At 34.2% G+C, this 20,659-nt stretch overlaps 1 protein-coding gene across 6 annotated transcripts in view; it reads right to left on the bottom strand.

The window, feature by feature from the left end:
* ECT2 (epithelial cell transforming 2) overlaps window positions 1-20,357 on the bottom strand; it is a 57,788-nt gene extending 37,431 nt beyond the window's left edge. The window contains exons 1-13 of one of the 6 annotated variants that reach the window (XM_057740070.1): window positions 20,305-20,357; window positions 17,039-17,190; window positions 16,339-16,418; window positions 16,132-16,224; window positions 14,386-14,568; window positions 13,193-13,282; window positions 12,213-12,320; window positions 11,049-11,122; window positions 10,204-10,334; window positions 9,945-10,060; window positions 9,788-9,850; window positions 8,133-8,355; window positions 2,872-3,008 (exon numbers count right to left, since the gene is read on the bottom strand). In XM_057740070.1, coding sequence (XP_057596053.1) covers window positions 2,872-3,008; window positions 8,133-8,355; window positions 9,788-9,850; window positions 9,945-10,060; window positions 10,204-10,334; window positions 11,049-11,122; window positions 12,213-12,320; window positions 13,193-13,282; window positions 14,386-14,568; window positions 16,132-16,224; window positions 16,339-16,418; window positions 17,039-17,168 — 1,428 coding nt within the window. In that variant the 5' untranslated portion in view covers window positions 17,169-17,190; window positions 20,305-20,357. Of the gene's footprint in view, window positions 1-2,871; window positions 3,009-8,132; window positions 8,356-9,787; window positions 9,851-9,944; window positions 10,061-10,203; window positions 10,335-11,048; window positions 11,123-12,212; window positions 12,321-13,192; window positions 13,283-14,385; window positions 14,569-16,131; window positions 16,225-16,338; window positions 16,419-17,038; window positions 17,191-19,816; window positions 19,916-20,274 lie in introns of those variants that run through there. The other 5 variants (XM_057740069.1, XM_057740072.1, XM_057740071.1 and 2 more) reach the window with 5 other exon arrangements.
* Between the last annotated feature and the right edge of the window lie 302 nt (window positions 20,358-20,659).

Raw genomic sequence — 20,659 nt, 5'->3', positions numbered from 1 at the left:
GTGGGAACAGAAGACCAACACAAAATCTAGTTTCCAACATACTAACAACTTCCAGTAAAATTAAGTGTGTTTAACCAATGACCCAGAAATTCCAGAGTTTTGCCCAGAATATGTTCTCAAGGAGCCATGAATAAGAATATTCACAGCAGCACTACTAGTAATAGTAAAAACAAACAACAACAAAACACTAAAACAAATTAATTCCAATGTCTTTTAAAAATAAAAGTTAAGTAAGTTGATATATTCATACAGGAAAATGAATTACTGCTACATGGAATGACACAGATGTGTCTCAAGAACATTTCTATCAAGTGAAAAAGAGCAATTCACTAAAAAATATATACTGTTACATTTAGATAGTTTAATTTTCTATACATATGTGATAGATCTGTAAGGAAAATGATAAGCACAAAATTCCAGATAATGGTTATCTCTCAGAGAGGGGAAAGAAATGGGATTGGGAAACAAAACACAACAGAGGACGCAAAGATATCTGTAACCAATTTAAGCATTCCTTTATCTAGTCAACATTTAATTAAAAATCCTAAACAAAAATATTCAACCAAAATACATCGATTCATTAAAACTTCTCAGTACTCTTAAGACACATCTTAAAGCAGTTCTACTGTTTGTTTTAATCTCTCATATAAAATTAGCCAAAAACGATTGATTCTACCTTTCCAACATTTCTCAAATCTATCCTCTTTCATTCTCACCGATAACTATCAGGTTCTCAAAATCTCTAACCAAAACCACCGAAATAACCTCCAAATTGATCTCCTTGCCTCCACAATCTCCTCTTCTTTAATACCTCCTTTGAAGTGAACCAAATGACTTTCTAAAGTACAAATCAAATGATATCATCTTCCTCTTACCATCAAAAATTCTTATATAATTACATAGCACACTGTACAAAGGCCTTCTCCAGTCTGGCATAAGCAGTCTTATCTCAACTCTCACTGTATCCATACCCCAACCCCTTCCCAGTCCCCTTAACCCATCCTCAACTCTAATCCCCCTAGACTACTCTGTTAATACCTTGAATGATACACATCTTCAGTCATTTATACTGTTGGAATAATCTCAAATACGCTTCCCACCCATACTCTTTTGCATGCACCAATCATAATCATGCTTTAAAACTCACTTCAATTTGTGTCTTCTTTATGATACTTTTTCCAGTGTTCAACCATTGAAAATTCCAGCCCAACACCTTCCCTAAGCTGGAAAAGGAGCAAAATTCTCACCATACAAATCTCCAAATACCTTAACCTCCCTCATGAAGTTCATAACTTTCCACTTGGTATTATAATTAGGTGTGTATGTTTTAACTTCGCTTCAAGTCTAAGTTCCTTTAAAACAGGAATCCTCTTTGATACCTGTCACAACCCTATATAAATAGGCACCTAAGTATTACATGGAATAAATCAAGAAGCTTCTGGATATTCACTTAATTTGCAGGCTAAGTTAAAATTAAGTCATTCCAAATCCAAATTTAAAAAAAAAAAAGACACATTAGTCCTAAAATAAAGCTTAAAGAGAATACTATCATGTAGACCACAATCTTTTAAGTATACTTAGATGAGTTTATACTAAGCACAGTGGTATGAGTTTGTCTACAGCGTAATAATTACAAGTGCTTTTTTAAAAAGAAGTTTTAGTGAATTTAATTGATATGCAAATTAAAATTCTGAAACTCCAGTGCACTCACCATGGCCTGAAAGGATTTATACTTCTAGGTAATAAATACTACCAAAGTATGTACATGAAAAGTATATGCCAAAGAGATTTTCTGCTACTCAACCGCATTTTGGCTGACTATAAAAACTTCAACAAGAAACTCATCTAGGATGATTTCCCTTGAGGAAGAAGAGCAGAGATGACTTAAAACAAGTAAAGTTTAATATAGCAGAGGGCCTCATAAAACCCTGACTACTGCTAAACAAATTAACTGTGAAAAATAACCTCTCCGTGAATACCGAGAAAGAAGTCTTTTCATTTCTTATTCATGCATTCTATCAATGGTACAAGCAACTACAGGCCATTGTATTGGCCCTTAATGAGTTATATTAAGAATTCAAATAGAGATCAGTTAAAAATTGAACCTAAATCAGAAATTCCCTGTCATTTTTCTATTCAACATCAAGCTTGGTGGGTATTAACTTTATTCTCCTGATAAACTATATCCTTCATTACCACAAACAAATTTGTTCCTTCTTTCTACAGAATCCAAAATAACTTCCTATTATTGTGTCTTTCAGAACCTTGGATTTTGATTTATTCCTTAATATCTTCTTCAATCTCACCCTACAAGGATTCATTAGAATTGTTTTCTTCATAAATAACTTCAAAGTACATTTTAATATTAGTAAGCAATGAGTTAACATTTGACCACTGCATAATTTAGGAAAGCTTGACACATTAAAGGATTACCTAAAAAAGAAAATTACTGACAACCATATTGTTATGCTTCATTGCTAATTGCTTTTCCATATATATACAGTACTAAATAAAACAATAACTCTAGAAAACACATTATCAGAAAAAGCTACCACCTCCAAATATAAATGCAGTATCTTGACATGAAACCTGCAAAATTCTGAATTAAACTCAGTCCCCTCTAAGATCATCCATCGAGGATCCTTCTCTCTTTAAAGTCGCTATTAAAAAAAGATGCTATTTCTGCATGAATAAAAAGCTACTCCTACAGTTATGGCATTTCCCTAATTGCGGTTTTTCTCATACATTTTCATTTTTAATATCTATGTTCAAATTCTATGCTTATATAATTTTCTTATAAAAAATAACACCACATAGATTTTTATACTTATGAACACTGGAACAGAGATCATTTTTTTCCCAAACTCTTACCTGAATAATTGTGGCCAATATATTTACATAATTACTTTCAGTCTGATAGAGCTCTTTTGCAACTTGCCACCTGGCTGACTGCTTTGAAGGAACTGGAGTGGAATTTTTAGAAGACTTAGTACAAGATTTTGGTGTTTCTAAAAGGTAAAAAGGAGGCAAGATTTAAAATGGAAGCCAGATATAAGTACCAAACACCATACAGATGTAACAGAAAAAAAGGGAAGGACATCTACTCTTATAAATATATCACCATATATATTTTCATTAAAGTAGAATCTTCTCCTAGAATAAGGCCAAAAAAAAATAATGGTCATGTACTCTTCAAAAATATCAAGGTCATTAAAGACAAAGATTCATTGAAAACAAGAACTGTTTCAGATAAGAAGAGACTAGAGAAAAATAACATAACAACCTGTGATCCTGGATTGGATCCTAAACCAGAACAGAGAAGAAGAGACTAGAGAAAAATAACACAACAAGCTGTGATCCTGGATTGGATCCTAAACCAGAAAAAACTTTTTGCTTTCACTAAAAAGCACATTAGGACATTAGTGGAATAACTGGTAAAATTTGAAGGTCTATAGAGTAGATCATATCATTAAATGTTAATTTCCTGACTACAATACTTCTACTACACTTATATAAAGAAATGTTCCTATATCTGGGGAAATATACAATTAAATATTTAGAGGTAAAGGAACATTGTATCTGCAACTTACTCTCAAAACAGCGCAAATATAAAAAATACACGTGTGTGTAAAAAAATAGTGAGAGAGAATGAATGAATGAATGAATGAATGAATACCAAAGCAAATACAGCAGAATATTTCCATTTAGGAAATCTGAGAGTACAGAAATCTTTACAGCAACATCTAAAGATATTTAAGTTAAAAAAGGAGGAAAAGGGGCTTCCTAGGTGGCACAGTGGTTGAAAATCCGCCTGCCAATGCAAGCGACACAGGTTCGATCCCTGCTCCAGGAAGATTCCACATGCCACAGAGCAACTAAGCCCGTGTGCCACAACTCTTGAGCCTGCGCTTTAGAGCCCATGAGCCACAACCCTGAGCCCACGTGCTGCAACTACTGAGGCCCATGCACCTAGAGCCCGTGCTCCGCAACAAGAGAAGCCACCGCAATGAGGAGCCTGTGCACCGCAATGAAGAGTAGCCCCCAATCACCGCAACTAGAAAAAAGAAAGCCCGCACACAGCAAAAAAGACCCAACACAGCCAATAAAATAAATAAATAAATTTATAAAAAAAAAAAAGAGGAAAAGGTTGTTATGACTACACAATCTCAATAATGGAAAACTTTTCATATACATAGAGAGAAAGCCTCCCTTAAAAAAAAAATATTAACTGCAAACTCTTTGTTATTTCAAAGTATCTTAACATAATATAAAACATCCAGTCTAACCCAAAGTAGAGGGAGGATGCACAATATATTTATATGCATCTCAAGAAAAAATTTTCAATGAAATTTCATAAAAGCTTGAAACACATTTTTTTACTATCAATATGGTTAGAATACTTAAACATTATATACAGAATCTCCTAATAGCAAGTTTCTCAACAGGAAAAGGAATGTATAACATATAATAGAATGACATGAAAAAGACAATAAATAGTTTCAGCTTATCAATTTTACTCAATGATAAATAATCTTAAGCATTATTAAAACAATCATGCATACTGTGGAGTTCTGAATGTTTAACAACAAAAAAAACAAAAAACCAGACTTCAAAGAATTTCCTACTTGCCATATATTATTTCAGGCTACACTCACCAGACCCAGGAGCTGCTGCCATTACAGGATACTTTAGGGGGAAAAACTGACATACACTGATCTAATTTAATCATTGTGTCTAAGCAGTGATCTACAAATTGGGGATTCTATTATACAGAATACCTAATATATTAGAACAGTTGTCATGTCTGTTTTCTTTTAGTGGTTCATTTTCTTCTGTCCCCTCAACTTCATATTCAGGCTTCAGTCCTTTATCATCATCTCTTACCATCTCATGCCCATTATGTCCACCATGATCACAGAAGCAGTAAATTCTCAGATCTACATATCTCATTGTAATCCCCCACCCAAGTTCCTGGTTCAGCTTTTCCAAATACCTACAGGATATTTCTACCTCAATTTAACCTGTATTTTCTCTACTACACTATCTTTCTCCAAAATATAAACTCCCTATTTTTGCTAAGGTAGGATTTCTTCCATTTAATACTTTGCCATCATCTCCTCTTACTCCCTTCCTATCAATCCATTCTATCAATATTTCCCCAGTGTTTCTTACTTTTCTTTCCAAACATTATTAACCCTGGTTTAAGGCCTCATTACCTTGTGACCCAAGCCTCTAGATACTACTTTATGGTCAGACAATCTCTAAACTGCCTTACTTCTAATCATTTTTCAGAATAATCCACTACAAACTGCTTACTCGATGAATCACTCTGCTGCTCAAACTTCTAAAGTTCCTTGCTGATGACAATATACAGGTCAGACATGCCAGTCTGATTTCAAAGTTCTCTAATATTAGGCCCCAATTAACCTTTCTAATTTGACTCTTACTCCTCCACACTCCAAGCAAACTGACCTGTTCAATAGTCCCTAAACTCATTTTGTATGCTGTTAACTGTATTCTTTTTTTTATCTCCATAAAAGTTCTTAAAAAAAAAACTTTATCAATTTAACAGGAGGCAGAAAAACAGAAAAAAAAAGAAAAACAGAATATGTTAAACAGAAAATATATGAAGGAAATATAAAGGAAAAAGATTGCAAATATATAGTAATTGCAGTGAACGTAAATGGATTATACTCACTTATTGAAATTCAGTCTATCATGTTGAATATAAGCAGTTTACGAGAGACCCAATTTAAATAAAAATAACATAAATAGATTCAAAATAAAGTACTGAAAAATATATCAGGCAAAAAAACCAAAGGGTATATCAATGTTAATATAAAATGAAATAAAATGGAATTTAAGACAAAAAACTTTGATAGGATAAAGAACATTCTACCAAGAAAATATACAAATAAATTTGTACCTAATAACCTTGAAATACATAGATTAAAAATGAATTATATGATGAAACTGATGAAACACCATCCAGCTGAATTAAAATCCTAAATATAAAATGAAAAAATTTTAGGAAAATATACTTAAAACTTGAGACTTGAAAAAGAATTTCTGCCACAGACAGAACACAAACCATAAAGGAAAATATCAAAATATATATTTTTACATTAAAAAAACTCTTGTATCAGAAGATACCATACAAGGGAGAAAACACATACATACAATTAAGATGGATGAATTAGACCTATATGTATCAACACGAATAAATCTCCAAAATTTGCTAATGCATGATAAGTATCTATAATATGGCACCATTCATTAAAAGATTTAAAACTTAAAAACAGTACTACAAATTGATTATGATTTCATAAATGTTTGGCATAAAAGAAATTTTAGATGTTGTGTTTAAAAAAATAAATCTGATGTCCATCAACAGATGAATGGACAAAGAGGATGTGCGAGATGTTACCTGTATTCTTGCTCCTCTTATAATCTCAAATCCACCTCAGTTTTCTAGGCCTACCTTAAATTAACTTTCAATTCCTTCCATGAATATTTAGTGAGTACCTACTCTATACCAGGCACTGGGAATAAAGCCGAGAAGACAAACAGGGTTCTTGTTCTCTTCAAGCTTACATTCTGGTGAAGCAAATAAAATAATAAAGGAGTAAACAAACAATTTCTAACAGTGATAACTAGTACTGAAGACAACAACCAGGTAACAGGTTGGTAGAAAGCAGTAGTGGGACAGGGACTTTACAGAGAACCCAATAGGATTTCTTTCAGGTAGGCAAAGCAAGTATAAAGTTCCTGAGGTATGGTTGTAGTAGAAAAATCTGAAGAATAATAAAGATATTGTGACTGACACCCAGAGTATTAGTAGAGGACAATAGCACATGAGGTTAGAAGTAGTTGAGGAAAGGTTACATAGGAACCTGAAAGCTACGGTAATATACAAAGCCACTGAATGACTTCATGCAGAGGAACGGCATGAACTAATTTATATGTTTTTAGAGACCTCTCTAAGCGCTGCATATAGAAAGGCAAAAATGAATATAAGGAGACCATTTAGGGGACCACTGCAATTGTCTAATAGAGACCATTTCTATAGAAAAAGTTGATAAAGGAAGGGTAGCAAAGGAATTGAGCTGGAGTGATAGAATCAAGAGTTCTAACTTGGTTATATTAAGTTTGGGATGTGTATTAGACATGAACAAGGATGTGTCAAGTATACAGTTGGACAAGAAAAACTTCAAATTTGGGAGTCATTACCGTATAGAAAAGCCATGGAATTAAATGAGATCATTTAGGAAGAGTTTAATGGAGAAGAAATGACTCAGGAACAACGTTGCACGTTTAGAGTTGGAGAGAGAAGTTAGGTCAAGGAGAATAAGAAATGAGTGATATATCAAAACCAAAATTACGAAATGTGTCCAGGAAGGAGTAGCTGCTCATGTGTTGAATGCTGTTGATTGCACAAAAACTGTCAGTCCTCCCAGCAAGAGCACTGAAGTTCAATTGGAATTAATTGAAAAGACAATGAAAAGCAAGGAAATGAGACAATGGATCAAGGTGATTCCTTCAAGAGTACTTACATGAAAGGGAAGAGAGAAATGGGTTAGTAAGTAGAGAGTATTATGGAGTCAAGGGAAGGTTTTGATCGAAAATTAGAAAACACAACATATTTGTGTGCACGCTGAAAAAAACAGAGGGGAAAAATTGAAGATCAAGAGAGAAGACCTAATTATAGGTAACTTCCTGTATCAGCTGAGAACAAAGTAAATTCACCTTCCTCTGACTTCACTGTGCCTATTTTCTCCATAATCCATGTGACATCTTCTGTGATTCCTGGGTTAAGAATCTGCTCTTTGAACAGCTCTATCACCTTCTAGCTGTGTGACCCTAGACAAGTTTTACTTCTCTAACCTCAGTCTAGTCATCTGTAACACAGGCGCAATAAAACCTATCTTAAAAATACGCAAAATATACAAACACTTAGTATACAGCAAGCAATTATTAAACATAAGCATTTTCATGTGCCTTTTCTCCTCAGCTAGAACGAAAGTCATTAAAAACAGAGCCTTTCAAATTCACTGTAGCAGGGATTTATCTATATTCTAATAATTATTCTATTCCACTAAATTCAAAGATCAATTTTTTAAAATGTGAATTACCTCCATAATTAACGCTAGATTCTGGTGTGTTGGAGATATCTAGGAGTGACCCTATAGAAAGGGAATGTTCAGCTGATGGGCGCTTACGGGGAGGGAAAGGTGACATGTCTGTCTCTCTTGAAAGCTGAGCAAGTGTCTCTTTTAAACGACGTCTTTTGCGATTGCTGTTTGGAGTACTTAGAGAAAGCAGTGACACTGATTTCTTGAGCTCAGGGGTATTAGCCTGCAGTCAAAAGCACAAAAGCTTAATTTTACTTCCACAGTTCTTTGTTGAGATGAGGACAAGAGAAAAATATACTTACGAGTCTGACAAAATCTGGATTTTGCATAATAATTTTACAACTATACACTCTTCCACGTAATTCAGAAGCTTCATAAAGCATAATAATCAAAGGACCATTGTAACTGTCTAACCCCTAACACCTAATTCTTTTTCTCCATAGCACTATTACCATTACATATTCGTCCATAAGCTTGTTTACTATCTACTCCCCATTAGGCCATAAACTCCAGGAAAACAGGGACCATTCATATTTCGTTCATCATATCTCTGGCATTTAGCAAAATGCCTGCACATAGTGTTCTCCAATATTTGTTGAATACCACATGATAGTTCTCTCCTGAAATCTAAGGCATATTTTTTAAACTTTATGTTAGGAACCTTACATTCAGAATAAAAGAATACAAAGAGAAAACAAAAGAATACATATTTAGATTTTATAAAAACACAATCAGTCCACATCTCACTTTCAATATGCCATTCAAAATTATTAAATCCCAAACCAAAGTAAATCTTTCCGTAAAGCCTGCTTCTATTCCTCTATGTCACATTTTGGTGAATGATACTACTTTTCACCAAGATCCAGCATAAATGCTGGATTTTCCTTGCCTATATTCCTTCTACTACAGTCATTTTTTAAACGACATCTCTCCCCTTAATATTCTTCAATGGTTCCAACAGTTACAGGACAAATCCAAATCCTTTAACACATTAAAAACTTGATGCTGCCTATCCAGTCAGCTTTATCTGTTGGCCTTCTTTTCCACACTCTTTTCTGAAGCCAGACTAAACTACTTGCTATTGGGTTGGCCAAAAAGTTCGTTCAGGCGTTTCTGTACGCTGTTACCAAAAACCCGAATAAACTTTTTGGCGAGCCCAATATTTTAATGTACTTTCAAGATTTCATATCCTCTCCCACCTGCTAGCTATCGTGAATGTTCTTACCAGATTAGCCTAGGAAGCTGACTCAACATTTATTTACTCTTTTCAATCGTACCTGAGTCTCTCAGAGTGAAGCTAGTTAGAATACATATATTAATCATAGCACATTTCATTCTGCGGTATAACTGTTTGCACATCTCTCTTTCCTTTATGGGTCTAAGTTTTTGAAGATAGGGATGTTACTGTTCATAATAGTATCACCAAGAATTAGCACAGAATGATGTATATTAGATTAAAATAAGATCCAAAACACTAAATCTACATTAAGACTATTACTCAATATCCAACTGTTTAATTATTCTGAAACTCCTAAACATGACAAAAAAAGAATGACCTGTGTACTAATTATACTATGCTCTTTCGGGATTAAAAAAGTGTCATCTTTATACAATCAAGTTCACAGAACAAATGACAAAAGGGACAAAAAGCATACCTTTTCATATAAATACATAGTTTCTCCAGCTCGGGCATCCATTTGAATGCTTCCCCAGAACCACTAAGGGAAAGAACATTTTAATTAAGAATTTATCTCATCAGAAAATCCACTACAAATGTTTTTTAAAAACCAATCTCATTCTAGAATTACTTGCCTCTTGCTTGACAACATAAAGCTTCTTCGAAGGTTCAAATGGAAGTTCTTTTACTATATTCTCTTCAACTATAAGGTGAGTGCATCTTTCATCTCCAACAGGTAAATAGTTTCCTCCTAACGAAGAAAGCATACAAGCATATATAAGCCCAACTATTTATCCCCAGGCCCAAATTCTTAAAGATGCATATTCACCAGGAAATGATTAGCAGGAGTAGGGAATAAAATATATATAACTTTTAAATTATGCTAAATTCTACCTTGCATTTCAGTCATTTCTTCCATATTGGTTTTCTCTTCATCTGAAAATCCCAGGAAACTTAAAATGCAATCTTGAAATGGAGGAACTTTAAATTCATTCCTAAAATCATCAACGGATGCACAGAAATCCCTAAAAACAAAATACACTCTTCTAATACCAGCTTTAACTACAATTCAATACATTAGGCAGATCAATTTATAAATCTATAGTTATTCTCAAGGTTTCAACATTACCCATTTATTGAAAATATTTTACATTTGGTCCTGAAATGTTCATAAAAACTTCAGTTAAAAAAAAAAATTGACATGTCCTCAGTCATCCCAGAAGAAACTTCTCACAAAGTTTAATTACAGGTAGCCTTTACAAGATGCAAATCTCTACTCTGTACATGAAATTTTATATGCATTCCAGGGGTTCTACAGTTTCATAAAATCTTAAGTAATAACGAAGTACAATAGCAAGGAATTATGAGATTGGAAAGCTTAATTAACAAGGTTACAAAATGCAATCACCACTTAAAATGTAACCAGACAACCATAAAATAAGAAAAAATACAGCACAACCCAATCATCCAGATGCATTAAGCTACTACCTGACAATTTTAGAATGTTTTTAATGGTTATTAAATTATTTTACAAGGTGAAGTTCAAAAATATCATAGATGTCTTTCCATTTTCAATTTTTTTTAAACAAAACTTTCCTCCTCCTAGACTTTATTCCCTAAGCTTCACAAAGACTGAATTAATTTCTTATATACTAATCTATGAATTTTGGGCACATAGGTTTATCTTTATGACACGTGATTGATTCACATAATTAACTACTGAATTTCTAAACACTTACTGTTCATTCCGCCTTTCCCAAGCTTCATAAATCCATTCTGGTTTCATAATTGGAGTACCCAGGCTCACAGCTATCTAAAAACATAAACATTAATTATGAATTTTTACCTTAAATAACTGCATTCAGGCAAGTTACAAGCAATTATATACATACTTTTTTTTTTATTTGGCTATGCCAGATCTTAGTTGCGGCATGCAGTGTCTCTTTTTAGTTGCAGCATGTGGGATCTAGTTCCCTGACCAAGGATCGAACCTGGGCCCCCTGCATTGGGAGCACGGAGTCTTAGCCACTGGACCACCAGGAAGTCCCTATATACATATTTTTTTTGCACAGTTTTAGATCATTGTTCATCTGCTTTGTAACAAAATATAAAGAAAAATTAACAGAAAAAACTATCTTTCCATCATACAGTTTAGGCTAAAATAACTTTTAAACAAGTTCCATGATGTCCAAACCATTTTAAGTAAATACATCTCTGAAGTTGATTAAACTCATCTTTACTACATTTCTATTTCTCTTTGTGTTTACCTCCTTGGAAGTACTAACCCCCAAGACAGCATTAAGAGTAAGAGAAAATTTCTGATTAAGTCACTAAAACCTTAGATATGAATTGTAAGTACACCTCCCAGGAATTCAACATTACCCTAAAATTACCATTTGCTACATAAATACACTAATGGAGGGTGGGAACAAAGTGATAAACTCTTCCTAATATGTTCAAGTGCAATCAAACTGAAACTTTAATCTCAATAAAAGTATTTCCTCCTGTTCTTTTATAATTTTCACAAGTTAAATCTTGGAACCATTTTATAAGAACAAAGTTTTGCTCTTAGATAAGACAGAAATATCCTCTGACCCCCTTATTCTCCAATGCTCATAGTAATCTTTGCTAACATTATTCATCTGCCTAAAATGTTATCTACCTACAAACCTCCACAATCCTAATCATCTTTCAAGAACTAACTCAAGTTCCACTGCCTCCTGCAACCCTCAGGGGCCACGCTCCTATGATTTAAAATTTTTACTAAACATATATATAGCAAAAATTGAATTTCTGATCCTCAATAAATTGTGGGAGAAATAGACAGGATGAGAGCTCTACTATTAAATCCATCCCAAAACAGTGCCATATTGAAATACACAAAAATACCAAAGTTTACATACCCTGAATTTCTCTCCTTGTGTACAATTTGCCACCAAATGTGTAACTTTTGAATTAAAGTCTTTTCGAATAATTCCACCCATGTGATGAACCAATGTCACCAATCTGACCTCAAAAGAAAAAAGTAAACATTGACTTTATGATTAATTTGAACAAAATTTTAAACTATGTTTACAATTCATTTAGCATTTACTGAACACTTTCTATTTTAGATACATACAAGAAGTTTTATAAAGATAAGTTTTATGTAAAAAAATTAAGGATTCATTTGCCTTATTGGCATTGGCAAAATTATACAGAGTAAAGGTGATGACACAAAATTATACAGAGTAAAGATAATCACACAAAACTAAATTAATTAATAACTGGTTTTCACACAAGTCAAAAACTAAATATATTACTTTGGTGGGGGGGTGTGGAGTAGAAAAGAGTAGCTTTATTGCTTTGCCAGGCAAAGGGGGACATAGCTGGTTCATGCCCTGAAAAACTGTATGTCCCCAATATATTACTTTTTAAAAACCAGGTCGCCATCACACTAAGATTCTTCCCACAAAATCAGAGTAATATCCCATTAGCTTCAACATAAAAAATTTTACGGATCAAAGAAAGAAGTTTCTATGAATTCTCTAGAGTAATAAGAGTACTTTAAGGCTGGACTTGCATAACAAAAAGTCACGATGCGTTAACAAAAACTTCAATAATGTGGCTGAGGTGATACTTAACAAAAAGACAGTTTAAACAGATTAGACAGTCAGGAAATTTTTCTAATTCACATACCAGCCATCCTAGACAAAATATCTGTTTCTTTACAAGGCTCTTCAGAGTATTTCTTCATAAAGTTTAAGACCTAGTATATTCATAGTAATTTCTCCTTCAACATTCTAAAAATAAAACCATGACATAACTACCAAAAAAAAAGCTAATTTAAATTTATTTTGCTAGAAAAAAATATTCTTTGAATAGAATATTTTAAAATACTTACTAGTTCTTCTTTCTTCCTGAATCCAGTAAAACACAGTACTAGATTCATCATGCTTGTACAATAGAGGGGGCGACATGAAAATGGCAAAGGCTGAAGGATACAACAATTTTAAAGCTGTGAGCTTCTTTCTAGTAAAAGTAGAACACATCTTTCCCCAGCTAAACATATTTCCCTCTCTTGCCAATCAACTTTCTCAATCCAAAAATATACTTGCATCTTTCAATATGCAACAAATAGCAAAAACAAGTTTCACAATAAAAATTTCCCATGATTCCCATATCATGTTTGATACACAGAATCTAAACACACAACTATTGGGAAATAAAACATAAATATTCATACCCAAACCTTTATTTCCAAAATGTAATTTGACACATACGAAGTATTGTCTATAAGGAAAGATTTCCATACACTACTGTAAATGCTTCAAACTAAAAGAGGTCAAAAATATTTCCTAATAAATACTAATACATATACTTGAACCAAATATAATTCTAATTTTTGAGCTAAAACATGGAGTTAGTAAATAATTTAACAAATGGTTTTATCTATCTATATATGAAAGAGAATGGTTAAAAGATAGATATTTAATTCCCTCTTTTTTGCAGGAATATTCTTTTTCATAATTTTGGCCTTTAAAAAGTTTATGTGGTTTTTGAAAGCAACACTTCTGAATCAAAACAGAGAATTAAAGATTATCATGTGCTCATTACTAGCATCTATAACAAAAGAAGCACAAAAACACAAGCAATTTAAAGTTAATAAGGCAAGCTTAAGAATGCCAAAACAGAGCAATAAAACCAAATAGGTATTAACTCTACTACAACTCTTACACTGAAATGCTATTTAAAAGCAAAAAAGCTAAAGTAATTTCCCTAATTTTAAATCATGCAGAAACTGATAAAAATGGAATTGTGGTACTTGTTCTATGTGGAGGAAAATTAAAGTTTATGTATATATACACATCTTTGCAACTCAAGTTTAAGCAAATTATTTCCTCCCAAGATACTGTATTAAGATTATGTACATATAAACAATATTATTTAGAATTAAAGGACTCTATTAGAGTAGCCACTATATTCCTGTTCTAAATATTTCATAGTCTCAACAATTAATGAAATTTTTTCTGCATAAAAATTCTTTAATAAAAATTTAAACTTGGAAAATTATAATAAGCATATATTCTTTCTTACCTCTCCTTTTTGTACACAGTTTAATACAACTGGTGGTCCAATAACTCTACAATCAGTCTTGTATAACTCATGAAAGACAGAATCCTGGAAGTCCATGACTATGAATACATTTTCAAATTCTGGAGAATCCAAACTTTTAAATTCTTCAACAGTTTCCATCTTTACAAACGGCACTTTAATTTCCTTGATTTTTCATGGAGTTATTAGAAATAAAATTTATATATTATAAAATTAATTCATGTCTCTCTAAATAAGACCTAAAAATCAATTCAATACCAACATTTTTATTTGTATATTTGTAGAAGTTTTAAATCATACAATGAGCATTACACCTCATAGTGAACAGTCATATTTCTTTACTTATGTTTTTATATAAACACATCTCCATCCATATTAAGATCTTAAATTTTGAAGATTACTATAAAGGCATAGGTTTCTGACATGACATGGTAGTCATAAAGCATCTAGTATGCATACAAAATAAAGATGAATTTTTTAAGGGCACATATTTTGATAGTAGGATGCATTAGAAAGATATCCACTATAGCTCTTTATTCGGACCAAGAAAATGATGCCATGCATATAGTTCTTCCTGCACAAATTGTTTTCAGAAAAAGAAAAATACTATGACATGCAACATCTACAAAAAGGATGGAGTTAATCAGTTAGCTTAATCATTTCAGTACATACAAGGGAAATAAGAGAAAGATATGAAATACGTAGGCAGCTGCAGCATGGCAAACCCAGGATATAAAAAATTAAGTTAGTATTTAATACTTTATACTGCAGATCTGCGAAAAAGAATGAAGATGTTTAAGTATCTACCTGACTCCTGTAAAAAGAACAGAAGGCTTTAAAAGAAAATTCAAATGTGTCAGTAAATTATTTGGGATTTATTTACAAGGCTGATGTGAAGGGCTGAATTGTGTATATCCAAAACTCATGCTAAAGTCCTAACCCCCTGTACCTCAGAATGTGACTAGTTGGAGATACGGCCTTTCAAGATGTAATTAAGGTTAAATGAAGTCACAAGGGTGGATCCTAGTCAGATTGGATTAGTGGTGGATTGGTGTCCTTATAAGAGGAGGAAATTTGGACACACAAAAGAGATAGCAGAGATGTGCACGCACAGAAGAAAGGCCATGTGAAGGTACAGCAAGAAGGTGGCAGCCATCTACAAGCCAAGGAGAGAGGCCTCAAGAGAAATCAAACCTGCTGACACCTTGATCTTGGACTTTCAGCCTCCAGGAAAGTGAGAAAACAGATTTCTGTTGTTTAAGCCTCCCAGTCTGTGGTATTTTGTTATGGAGGCCCTCACAATCTAGCATAGCTGGTATAGAGAATTAGATATATTTCATACACTGAGGTATATTCCCTGATGACTATCAATTATTGTGATTTGTAATTTTGGAAATAAAGCAAGAATTTAGAATAACTACAAAATTATTGAGAAAAAAGAAGCTGAAGAGTTTAAAGTGTCAGATCTTCATAAATACATAAATGGAATGTCATTTAAATTTAACAACGCTAAATTACTTTATAAAGATTTCATTATTTACAAAACATTATAGTTTGGGGTTTCAGAAACACCCAAATTTTAAAATAAATGTAATAGTTCCTATTAACCTAGCTTCAGAATACTCAAATTCACCTTGTGCCTAATTTAGGTCCAACACCATAAGTGGACTATATGAATACAATCAAAGGAAGTGCAGCATGCCACATGCAATGAAATGCTTGACCTACCATATTAACAACACTTTTTATTAATTTTTCATCCGATTTTCCAGGACAACTTTCTTTTATCTTTATAACAGGGACTTCCATTATTTTAATAGTCTGTGGAAAAGAGACTTAAGTATGAGATTAAGAAAACTATAAATTTATTTAGACACTGATGGAAGAAAAAATAGTCTTTAAAAAAAAAAAACACTAAAACCTAAATTTCCATACCTTTAAGGCTTTTATAAGTTCTTCTTGTTTTCCAGCTTCTTGAACCAGTATCACTCTTGTTTCAATCTGAGGCATTTCTTCTATTAAAATTAAAAATGTTTAAGTAAAACATTTTTATTATTCATTAACATCAAAATCAGCAGTTCCTAACCCCTTTTTAAGCTATATCTGGAATGTTTTCCATGTTTGAGATCATAACATTTCCTGAAATTAAAATGACTTAATTTCCAGCTTATTTAAAAATTTGATCATATATCATTTTAGAAGAGAAACATATACTGTATTGTAGCAAGGAATTCAAACATCAGCACTCCTCCTAACCAAAGAAAGCATTCACTGACTTGCACAGTTGATCCTCTTCAACAGCAACTTCAGAAAAGATCCGTTTACATAGTGGAAAGGAAAGAAGTGGCTCTTCTCCTAACCAGTCATAACTGAATATATTCTAGCTAACAATGTTGCAGCTAGACTGCCCTCACATACAGAAAAAGCAATATCAAACAAGATGCCTTCACCTTCAAAGTTAGGAATCGTTTATCCAAATAATAAAGACTCTAGTATAAAGCGTTCTTGTTAACAAATTTTTACTGAATAGTTGTACCCTAGCTTAACAGTATTACAGTTAAATCATAAAGCTGCTAGTCAGTAAGTTTAGGATTAAAATAGTGATTTGGTATTTTAAAGCAGATAACATGTTTACCTTCAACATATGAAGTAGATCCAATACATAAGTTTTCCTTAGAAGTTTCAGTAACTTTAGAATCAAAAATGGAACAGTCTGCCAAGCTTGTACTCCCAGTAGTGGATGTTAATGCACTGTTATCAGCCATTGTTTCTACTCTTCTCTAATGGCTGGAAGAAACAAAATTTGAATAAAACTACATGACACAAATATAATTATCAGGCAAAAACAAGCATTATATCTAGAACTTATAAAATATATCATTACCCATTTTTTAAATTGGGATTGCCATATATACATTACTAATAAGAAAAAAAAAATACCGAACCAACTTCAGTATGTCACTGAACTTCTCTGAGCCTCAGTTTTCTCTTCTGTAAAATAAAGATACTAACAGCTGACTTATAGGAATATAGTAAAAATAACAATGTATTAAAAGTACTTAGAATATTACCTGACAGTCAAAAAGTACTCAAAGGGTACTCATAAATAGTATGCTAACTCCCCCATCCATACCTTTGCGCACAACCAAACTATTTCTTTTCCTATGTTCATTTATAATACCACCATCATCCCCCAAATAATCCCAGTCAAAAACCTGATCCAGCCTTACTCTTTCATCTACCTCATTCGCTCTCTGCCAAATTGCTATCAATCCCTCAAGCATCTCTGTATCTCTGGGACCCAGCCCGCATTTTTGTGGCCAATGCCACAATGGCCACTTGGTCAAATACAACAGTTCCAAACAACTTTCTCTATCACCAGTTTCTTCAGAGGTCACTCTCCACATGGTTTTCAGGGTATGGTCCTAAAAACAAATGTGACCATATTACTTTCCTGCTTAGAACTTCCACGAGCACTGCTCCCTATAGGATCAAGTTCAAATTCACGATCCAGTTTACACTTTAGTCCTAGCCTACCTATTTAGCCTCATCTCCTGTATTTCCCCCAGTCCACAAAGACTGTATGCTCCAGCCACAATGCACTTCCCAGGATTTTTCAAACACAGATTACAATTTACTCCACACTTACTTGCACTTAATAGTGCTCAATTCTCTACCTAGTATGTCTTTCAACCCCTGACCTACCACTCTGGACTTATCCTCTATAGATATCTCCAAACCTCTCATGTATAACTGGACTGCTCCCTTACCTGTATTTTCATATTACTTCACAAATGTTTCCCCTCTAAAAGATTTCACGAGACAATTAACAAGTGTCAATATGACTCTGGACTGTGAAAGAAAAGGTTTTTTTGTTTGTTTTTAAATTTCCAGGACTCAAAGAGTTGAAAAGTTAAGCAAGCAGGGAATAAAGAAAAAGTTGAATAGATCTTCATCAATTCAAATTTGGGTTTTTATGTACGTTATCTTGAAGTAAATTTCCAGAATATTGGACAAATATAAAGAGGAGGCCCCATCTTATCTGGAGGTACATGCTTTTCCTACTTTTTCAGAATAATAAAATATAAAAATTCCACCAGATTTTTAGCAAACTAATAGTTTAAGGTATCATTAGCATCATTTATGCATGGTGATATCAAATAGTGTGAACATGCACACACTAATAACAATAGACCTAAGCCCAATTATTGGGTGCACACTTCAAAGTCAGGCAACTCAGCTTCTTGTCTCAGCTCTGCACTTAGTAGGTTAAGCTTCAGTTTCCACATCAGGAAAAGCGATAATAATACAACTCAAATCCAATTGTGATAAAAACTCAATAGGATGATGTCTTTAAATGATGATTATTCATTCTCAGATAATATTCACAATGTGGACATTTCTCATTGTCTTAACCAAACGTCCACATTAATCATTATTCTAAAGGTTTCCAAAGGAGTGCTCCAATAGTTAACAAGAGTCTTTACTTAGAATCAATGATAAATTCTACACAGCCCTCATTTTTTTTAAGTCTCTCACACTTAAATGTTTCCAGTGAAAAAGAAAGGCTCAAAACAGACTTTCATTTAAAGTCCCCTTAAAAGAATGTTAAAAAGAATTTAAGGAATGTAGAAGGAAGACTTTAATAAATCAAAAACACCATGAGTTTACAGTTTTCACCTATACCTCTCTATTTAAAGACCATTAAAACAGGTAGGTAGTTAAAAATTAAAATTGTCTTTGATGATACTGTATATGATCAATTTGTTGCCAGTTTTAAAATTCAGAAAAAAGCTGCATGCTAAACTCATCGCCTATCAACAGTCTGATTACAAACTGAAATACACTAACCATTTTTTCACATTTATGTATTCCGAAAGCTTTGAAAACAAACACAAAGGATCAGTGTTCATAAACCCATACAGGTTACTTCTCATCTGAGAACATACTCAAGGAGCTTCTAACTAAATACAACACATGCCTCTCTTGTCATCACAAAGATAAAATCTGTCATTTAAACAAGTTTCCTTTTACTTATTTTCTTAGGCAATCATCTTGCAGGGTGAAGAAGCTAAATGACTTACTAGATATGTTGGTGGTGTTGCAACAACATTGTTAACATTATATAACACTACGGTTAACAAATAACATTTATTTAACGCGTAATATGTGGCACTGGTTCGAAACCTTTAGACATTGTTCTAAACCTTTTACTTGTACTCATTTAATCCTTGCAACAATCCTAAGAGACAGGTACTATTATTATATTCATTTTACAGGTAAAGAAACCTAGAGCAAAGAGATTAACTCCCCCTCCAGGTCATCCTGTGAGTAGCAATGTTAGTGGCAAAACAAGGATTCAAATCCGGGCTGATTCCACAGGGTGCGCTTTTGACCTTTAAGCCATACGCACCTGTACGCGGGGTGGTGCGCCGGAACCGGCTGGCGTTTTACGTTAAATACTGAAAACTAAAGAGAAGACGCCAAGAAGAATCCAAGGGTGAAACCACTAAGTAATCTGAGATAAACCCTCAAAGGCCGCAGCTGCCGGCCGCAGAGCCCAGGGCGGCTTGCCAAGACCCCCTTCCCGACAACTCCCCCCTTTGCCCAGAAACTCTTTCGGAAAAACTCTCCAACCGGGTGAGCGGTGACAACGCATAGCAGCCAGACGGACCTCGGGCTCCTACTCCGCATCCCGGCCCCGCTGTCCGGGACGCGGCGGGGTGGTTCCCAGAGCCGGGAAGCCCAGGCTGGGTGCTCCGGAATTCGCGGTCACCGGGGCGGGGCCGTGGGACACAAGCAGAGCGTCCCAATGCTCCGGGGACGCCGGCCCGCTCCCACCTCCGCCACCCGCACCCACAGGGCCCTCACCACTCTCAAAAGATGCTCTGAAAGTTCCACCTTTTCAAGCACCGATACTTCTCACCGTTACCACCTTTCCTCGCCGGCGCCGGCCACCGGTAATTCAAAAACGGAGCCGCTCTTTCTAAAAGCCATGCCGATTGGCGCGTGATGTCAACCTCCTTCCCATTGGCTGGAATCTCCAGAGGGGCGGTGATTGGTCGCTGCTCTCCGCCCACCTCCCCGCAGGCGCCGACCGATTGGTTGTGCGGGTGTTTCAAATAAACCCAACGGCTCCCACGTCAGAACTTCACGAATTTGTAGAGAAGTGCCCGGAAGTGACCGGAAGGTGGCGGTAGTGGTTCCTGGGCTTGTGTGGGAGTACCAGGTGTGTCTGTGGCTACCGCTTGTTTAC

Source organism: Hippopotamus amphibius, chromosome 6 (genome assembly GCF_030028045.1).
Source record: "Hippopotamus amphibius kiboko isolate mHipAmp2 chromosome 6, mHipAmp2.hap2, whole genome shotgun sequence".
NCBI classification, from domain to species: domain Eukaryota; kingdom Metazoa; phylum Chordata; class Mammalia; order Artiodactyla; family Hippopotamidae; genus Hippopotamus; species Hippopotamus amphibius.
Note: the sequence above shows the minus strand (reverse complement) of the source record. Positions and strands in the feature narration are given on the sequence as shown.